The 8,831-nt window shown below is 34.7% G+C and overlaps 2 protein-coding genes across 2 annotated transcripts; one reads left to right on the top strand and one right to left on the bottom strand.

The window, feature by feature from the left end:
* Window positions 1–206: 206 nt before the first annotated feature.
* Window positions 207–4,133, bottom strand: LOC112422562 (S-adenosyl-L-methionine:benzoic acid/salicylic acid carboxyl methyltransferase 3). Its single transcript, XM_024785717.2, has 4 exons — window positions 4,021–4,133; window positions 2,508–2,900; window positions 2,046–2,288; window positions 207–920 (listed from the first exon to the last, which is right to left on the bottom strand). Exons 1-4 carry the CDS (start codon window positions 4,093–4,095, stop codon window positions 567–569), a joined length of 1,065 nt encoding a protein of 354 aa, XP_024641485.1. The 5' UTR covers window positions 4,096–4,133; the 3' UTR covers window positions 207–566.
* Window positions 4,134–7,482: 3,349 nt separating this feature from the next.
* LOC120576084 (uncharacterized) lies at window positions 7,483–8,586 on the top strand. The gene has a single exon (XM_039827062.1). It carries the CDS (start codon window positions 7,483–7,485, stop codon window positions 8,584–8,586), a length of 1,104 nt encoding a protein of 367 aa, XP_039682996.1.
* Window positions 8,587–8,831: the final 245 nt, after the last annotated feature.

The raw sequence follows: 8,831 nt of genomic DNA, 5'->3' as shown, positions 1-8,831 counted from the left end.
TTTTTAATATTAAAAGAGCACGGGTCCCGCTTAAAGTTGGAGGTCTTAAATAAGATTTGGAATCTTATAAGACCCTGAAAAAAATTCTCACCAATGGAGGTACCTAATAAATATCAGGTCTTAAATGTTTAAGACCCTCCCATTGGAGATGGACTAACTTCTTTAAGCGGGCTTTTAGCTCTTGTAAATCTTTGACATTCTTGTAGTTAAATATAAAAAACAAATCGTATAATGATGATACTCAAACTTTTACAAACAAGATCCAAATAACCTAAAGAAACAAAGGTAAATGCTAAACACTAATGAGAGTACAACTTACCCATTGACCAGTCCCACATAACTTAATTAAATAGAATAGGATCATTTTACGACTTCTAAGTGACCCACACCACTTGTGTCTTTCCTGGTGTAGTCGGGTTTAAACTCCAGACCTTACATATATTACGCATTGTCCCTATCAACTGAGTTAAGCTCAGAGGACACACCACTTGTGTCTTTATAAAAAATGACCCACACCTTTTTAAAAATGATTTAGCAAATATTAAACCCAAACAAACATGTCTTCCTCATGGTTTTTTAGTCAACGTTATGGTAAGATTGGTGGCCTCATTTTTCTCTTTGAATATTCCACCTTGTAAAATGTTTTTATAGCGGTTAAATACCTCTTCAGTCACACCTTCACCAAAATGACTAATAAGCAAAGGTTCAATCACAGCTCTTGCACATTTTGCAAGTGTTTCAGACATTTGAAATAAGTCAACTGCATTGCAATTATCAAGATCATTCCTATTTACTTGCGAAACTTGAAATCCATTAATGTCAAATGATTCTTCAGTTAGAACTTCCACTTTTATTTCAGATGGAGATGGAAAATAGATAGGAATGTTGAAAGTATTGAGTTTCTCTTCTTCTATGATTCCCTGCAACACATATTTAACAATTCTTATTAATATTGTCAAATTAACATTTCGAATGTTAAAAAGGGGGTCCAATTGCATTTTTTGAAGGTTATATGTGTTAAATTTTTAGCTAACTCAAATTTTTTTTGACAAAAATAAATGATATTAATTCATTCAAATTGATGTAGCACATCGATATAATAAAAATTCAAAATTGTTAAAAATAAAAATGATGAATCTGCAAACAAACTCACAACATCCATGTTAGTTAGCTCAATTTTGATATTTGGTGTTTCCTTTGGTCAAAAATAAAAAATTTATAAGAGGGGTAGCACTACTTAATTTATAAATAATAGGGGGGCCAATTGCCTTTTTTTATTAGGGATAGTGGTGCAATTTTTAAGATTAAATTTTGTGTTTTGTGCATCATTAATTTCATAAAATCCTCCAAAATGTCTATAAGAAAAATATGAGGTAAAAAATCGGAGTTTTGTGCAATTTTTGTGGACTTTATGTCTATAGGAAAAATTATGAACTAAAAAATATGAAGAATTTTAAATTAGAAGTGCAAAATCTGTGTTTTATTTATTATTGGTCAATTTGAACGATCAAAACCTTTTAAATAATTATGAACCCAATTACACTTTCTATTTTATCAAGGCTTTGTTTTCTAAGATTAGAACAAAACCTCTAAAATGTGTAAAACGCACCGGTTAAAATATCTATGTAAAAATTTAAACTGTTTTTGTATGAAATTTCTATTCATCAATAATTTTGTATGACTTGTTTATATGATGTAAATATTTGTTTAATGTCAAACCCTACGTCTTAATTTTTTAAATATATAATACCCTATTTTCCTATAAGATCGACTCTTAAATATAGTACAAAATATGGGTACATACTCTTTAAATTTTTCTGTAGTTAAATTATTGAATATGTACTACAGTTAGTATTTAATTTAAATAATTACAGGATATATGATATAATATATTAATAATAGTTAAAAAATAATTTCACCTAAATTGATTAGTTTGGTAGGCCTGAAAGTTATTTTGGATGACCTACCATCCTTTTTAGAAAATCTTTTTTTCAGAAAAGTAAAATACTTTTTTGTTTTTACAAAAGTTAAATATATTAGTCTACCTGCATAACCATATCATTAAGAGCCATAGCCAAAAGTTCCCAACCGTAACTAGATGGATTGTCGCATTCTCTTACTAAAAATGTTATAACCATGCAACCCCCTTCAACTAGTTCTTGGGCACGACACTTTAGAAAAAGAGATAAATCTCTATGAAATTGCTCATAGTAAGCCTTGAAGACATTTGAGGGGCTTGTGGTCGCCAAGTAAATGTTGCCCTTATTGTTGTCTACACCCTTAGGGACCTATTTAATCACAAATTGAATAAAAAAATATCCATGTTAGGGTGAAATATATTATTTTCAAGAAGCTAAATTAACCCACCTAAATTGGCTCGGAGGAATTGAACCTTAGACCTCGAGGAAGAACACACTCTCAGGTCCCAAGTCAATATCACGAAGCCAACCAAGTGGGTTAGGGTGAAATCCAAATAGAATACAAAAGTAGAGGTAACATATACAAACCTTAGAGAGCCAATGAAGACTGCAAGAGGCATGAATAAAATGCAAACTTTGGTAAGGAAAAATTCTGCCATAAAAGGAACCGGGAACACCAAAGAAGTAGCAAGGACCAATTTCATTACAAAGTTTTTCTTTGAAGGTCTCAAGGGACCTAAATACGTTGTTGAAATCGTTTCCGGGTAGATCGTTCAAAAATACCTTATATTCGGGAGATTCATGATTCAACTCTTGACAAAGCTTTTCCACAACATTTATAATCTCCGAGATCACCAACAAAGTATTTAGTCCAGAAGAACAACCCAAGTCTGCAACGGCTAAGCTTCTAGGAAACAAGCTGCAATACAGGTTGGTTATGGCTCTGAGTCTCGAAGGTTTTGCCAAAGAAATTGTCGTTCGCTGTATATTTGCAACCAATGGATCAATTTTACAGTGAATGTATTATTTATTTGATGCATGCATTCATAATCTCAGCTATGTTCTTCTATCTTATATAAATGTCTTTAACAAATTTTAAACAATGAAAGTTTGAATAAACTATTTATTAGTTTCCTTAACAAGTATCTAAAAACACTCTTTTACGTTCCCCTTATATGAGATTACTAACTTGAGTCATCTAGCAAACTATACAATGTAATTCAACATGAGATTACTCACATTGTAATAAGAGACTAAGGGTTAGGGATATCTTTTTCGTATTTTTTAAATAACCACCATTTAACAATAATTTTTGAATAACTTTTGAGACAATTTTCTTTCTACAATAAAAAGAAAGGGAAAATTGTTATCATAAAACTTGTCTAAAATTTGGTTGTATAAATATTATTCTCCATTAATTATTACCTAGCTAACTCTTACTACAATAAGAGGCTAGTAAAAAGTTTTTTTTTTTATTTTTTTTTTATCAAAATAAAATTAACAATTATCATTAATCAACCAATGTTCAATACAAGAAGGATAAGAATAAAAAATACGGTGACTAGCACAAGAACCTGCTGCTCTAACTAAAGTATGAGCAACAATGATCGCTTGTCTTTTAACAAACTTCACATCGAAGTTGGAATATAAAAATAACTGATAAATAATACTAGAAACAATAGCATAGAATTCTGAATTACCATGTTCAGAGACGTAAAAAGATATTAATTACCTTCAAAACAATAGAGTTAATAATTTCTAAAATATCTACAATACCAAATTATAAGACTATCTGAGAAAAACATGTCTCAAATTATAAAACGTTTATCATATCAATGAAATATTAATGATGATTTTTCTATTATACCCTTATTTATTACTTTGTTTTTTTTTTTTCAATTCTTTAATTATTTTTCTCATATCATGTATTAATTACAATTTTGTAAAACAACTCATAAATCATAATATATTTTTCTCATACAAAATTAATTACTTTTTTTTTAATACGTGTGAAATGACCAAAACAACTTATAATTTAGGGCGGAGAAAGTATAAGACAAAAGAGTATTGATCACAATCCCTTATATATAAAGACACAAACCTGAAGTGAGGAGTTGTTTGCATAGCTTGCTTCATCGACGCCTCCATTCATGTGTAGTATGTGTGCTAGATCCATTCTTGTTTCTGTTATATCTTTCTTTTAAGGTACTTTTAATTGCTTCTTGTGCATTTAAATAGAGCGCAAGACACACACATTAATATATTATATATAACCAAGTTGCTTGGACTCCAATGGCAAGCAGCTCCTTCCAAGAACGTATTCGGAGAATATCATATTTTATTTCTAAGGGGAACAACGCTTGGCCAGTTCGTATGCCTCTATGCATGAGCCGGAATAATCGTCCATTTTTTATGGTTGGAAACCGGTACGACAGCAAAAAAAAAAAAAAAAACATTATATATAGATCCATGTGATCATATGTGGCTATTAAAATATTCCATCGTTTTTCATTTTGAAAATAAAATATATGTTGATTTAGATTGCAAATCTGGCGTAAAGTCATCCCATGTCTGCAAGAAGGCCCTTCGAATAATAATTTGCAGTGTTTACAACGATGCATTCCGTGTAAAATAATAATTTAACAATAATTTAAAAAAAGCAAAAATCACTTTTTTATTTGATATTTTCCTAACAGTTTTTGTAAAAATAAATCGGATCGATACATATTACTATATGACCATATGGGCGTGTAGCTTCTTCTCCAGGGGATGGGGGTAGCAAAGAGCAAATCAGTAAGGTGTTAAAATGTGAGGTGTGATGGTTGTACCTAGGGGGCTAGACCCTCTATAGTAGTGGATCGGTCTGAAGCTACTACTTGGTATCTTTAGTAATGCTCGGGGGGAGCAACAAGCTCTACCGAATCGAGCCTCTAAAAATTATGGACCTAAAAAAAAATTATAATACTCATCCCCACTTAAATTAAAAAATTACATGTTACTTTTGTTTTCTTCAGGACACGTATGTGTTTTTCCTAAACTCTAGTTCTATATTTTTGACATAAATTTGATGTCATCACTTGATTATCATAATGTTTCCGGATTTGTGTGATAGGAAAATCGGTGGCCGATTTTTGTCGAATACAAAATTTGTATAATCACTTAATCAGTCTATTTGAAAAGCTATTTCATTGAAAGAACCATAACAATTATTTCTTTTTCGCATAAACAATTCGTTTTCCTCTTTCCTACACGTAAGAGTGACATTCAAACGACACCGTTAGGTAAATTCCACCTCTCTTTCACTTAATTTATTTTGTTTTGTTTCATATTTAAAAGTTATTCTGATTCTGATTCTGATTTCATAGAAATGGCCCTGGCAATGCTAGTTATGATTTAATCCCGACGATTGGAGTAATCGGAACGAGCTAGGCACTGACACCTATCTGGTTTAAGTGAATCATCTATAAGTCAGCAATCTCTGCTCGCTACAGGCTGAAAATAAACCAATCCAAACGGGGCCTAAGTGATAGAACAAAAGAATGGTGGGTTTTCTTTTCTTGTATTCACACATGTATATTAAGTGTAAAACTCAAACAATCTTTTATTTGATTAAGTTAGATTGTATATACCATTGAGTGACGTTGCATGTTTTAATTAGTTGTGAGAACTAGGGGTGTTCAAATCCAAACCGATCCAAAATAAAACCGCAAACCGATCCAAAAAAATCGAAAACCGCAAAAAACCGAATATTTTTTGATGTGTTTGGATGTTGTTTTGGAAAAACCGCTATAATTGGTTCGGATTTCGGATCAGCTTTTCAAAACCGAACCAAACCAAACCGAACCGCAAAAGTAGATTTTAATTCTTATTTATTATTTTATTAGTATTATATATTGCATTAATTTAATTTATATTATTACCACTTCATCTATTTCAAATATAATCAATCATTTTCATTGTGTAGTGTTAATTTTTTTAATACATTTCTTGTCAAAAAAAACTTTTTTAATACATTTGTGTTATATTTTGTATCAAACTTATTATTTTTCTATGCATGTGTCATATTACAATTAATAAAAAATATTAAATGTTGCACTTTGGATGTCCAAAAGCCGATCCAAAATAAACCGCATATATTTGGATTGGATCGGATCGGATTTTTTTAGAATAATCATCCAAACCGAACCGAACCGCGCATGATTTTTATTTTGGATTGGTTCACTTTTGCTCTAAAAACCGATCCAAACCGGACCGCGAACACCCCTAGTGACAACACTACTATTCTCTCCCATCTTCTGGTGAGACGCTTCTTTTTTCTCTCCCTGTGAGAAGTTTTCATCTTTTTTGTTTCAATGGCATCCATCCCAAACCTATCCCTAAGTGACGAAGAGGAGGAACTCGAAATTCTAATTGAGAATATTCCTAACAATACTGCTGACACCAGTGCTAGTCTTGTGGGGAAATTCCTTACTGACAAACCAATTAGAGGGCACATGATGACAACAAAAATGGCAGAATTTTGGCATCCAGGAAGAGGGGTCAATATCAAGGAAATTGAGCCAAACCTTTTCACTTTCAAATTTTTCCACTTCCGTGATATGCAAACCATTCTCAAAAAGGGTCCATGGTACTTTGACAACAACCTACTGATTCTCAATACTCTCTCGGATAACACACCTGCGCAAAGTGTGCCACTACTATCAGTGCCTTTTTGGGTTCGTATTCATGATGTTCCGGTTGGCTTTATGACAGAAAGAGTGGGGAAAGACTTGGGGAGTTTCATTGGCGAATTCTTGGAGTACGATGTCAAAAACAGCGCCAATCATCTCAGATCATATATGCGCATACGAGTGCTGCTTGATGTTTCCAAACCACTCAAAAGACAGAAGAAAATCAAACGTCCAGGAGGGGACTCACAAATTGTCAAATTTAAGTACGAACGTCTAGGTAATTTCTGTTACTACTGTGGAGCTCTAGGCCACATCGAGGATTACTGTGACAAACTGTATTCGATAGACTCAGATGATGGAGTAAGATACTGGGGGCCTGAGTTACGTGTTGAAAAATTGAAGAACGAAGGCAGAGGTTCTCGCTGGCTCCGAGAGGAAGGCCAGGAGTGGCTACCACCGTCAACTTCGATGCCAAGGGCGGCCAAAAACGTTACAGTTGACCAGATAAACAGTAACGGACAAGCATTAATTTCTGAATCCTCACCTGTCAAAACGGTCAGCCTAGCTGACCTGCTGAAGAATCCAAATTTAATTCGTCCTTCAGGATGTATTAAACAGACAGAATTCCATTTATCACCTCATGAAGAGACTTTATTGACAGAGGAAAATACTTCAACAATCCAGGGTAATACAAAACGGTCCCGTGCTGAATTAAATGGAGCCTCTTTGTCCGCTGACTCATCATTTGTGCGCCCCACACCATCACTTACTGCTTTGCAACATGGAAAAAGCAATACTCAGTCAACACCAATGGAGGTTGTTCAAGAAAAACCGTCCTCTTCTAGCGGACCTTTTTTATTGGCAGCGCCTGGCTCCCAGGCCTGCCGGGAGTCATGAATGTTATAGCTTGGAACTGTCGGGGCCTAGGCAATGTCAAGGCAGTTCCCTGTATCAAAGACCTCGTCCGTGTCTATAAACCGGACATTCTTATTCTCATTGAGACTTTATGCAATAATAATAAAATTTTCAGTTTGAAGTATTCTGTTGGCTTCGATCATCATTTTTCTGTTGACTGCATTGGTCGTAGTGGCGGCCTAGCCGTTCTATGGCGTAATTCTGCACACTGTTCTATTACTAGTTATTCCCTAAATTTCATTAATATGTCTATCCAAGACCCCATCAAAGGTCCTTGGCGCCTTACAGCATTTTATGGCTATCCGGAACATGGTCGACGACGTAATTCTTGGGATCTTCTTCGATCTCTACACACTCAGTCTGACGATCCTTGGTGCATTATAGGAGACTTCAATGACCACTTATCTTCTTTTGATAAAAGAGGGGGACCTGACCGACCCCGTTGGTTAATTCAAGGATTTCAAGAAGCTGTTACTGATTGTGGCCTTACGGACCTTCCCCTCATCGGATACCAATTCACGTGGTTTAAGAGTATCGGTACTAGTCATGCCAAAGAAGCACGTATTGACAGAGCTCTCTGCTCGGCTCCCTGGCAGAATCTATTTCCTCATAACTCGCTGCAAACCTTAGTGGCCCCCATGTCTGACCACACGCCACTTCTTCTTCAACATGACCCGGCAACATGGCGTACACCCCACAACAGCTTTCGGTTCAATAATTCTTGGCTTATTGAACCAGACTTATCACACTATGTCAAAGATAACTGGAGTTACTATCCAACCAGCAATATTGTTACTAAGCTTAATTATTGTGTTGAGGATATGAAGCTTTGGAGCAAGGCTAATCACCCGCACTTCAATCAAAGAAAAATGCAGCTGAAAAATCAGATTGAAACTATGCGCGCTTCAAATGATGCCACTGACAATCCTCGGCTCCTTGAACTCCAGAACAGCCTCACAAATCTTCTGCTTCAAGAGGACGTTTACTGGCGGCAACGTTCAAAAATTTATTGGCTCAAGGATGGTGATACTAACAGCAAATTTTTCCATTGCACAACTTCGTCTCGTCGCCGGAAAATATGATCACAAAGCTACGACACCCAAATGGATCTTGGCTTACCTCACAGGAAGATACGAGTGCCCACATTTATGAATATTTTTCAAATCTCTTCCATGCCATTCAAGGTGACCAGCAACCTGTTATTGCGCATATTCAACCGCGTGTAACACAGGATGACACTAGTTTTCTCACTAAACCATTCACAGCTGAAGAATTCAAAGAAGCTACTTTTAGTATGCACCCCGACAAATCACCAGGTCCAGACGGG

This window comes from Medicago truncatula, chromosome 6, assembly GCF_003473485.1.
Source record: "Medicago truncatula cultivar Jemalong A17 chromosome 6, MtrunA17r5.0-ANR, whole genome shotgun sequence".
Lineage (NCBI taxonomy): Eukaryota > Viridiplantae > Streptophyta > Magnoliopsida > Fabales > Fabaceae > Medicago > Medicago truncatula.
Note: the sequence above shows the minus strand (reverse complement) of the source record. Positions and strands in the feature narration are given on the sequence as shown.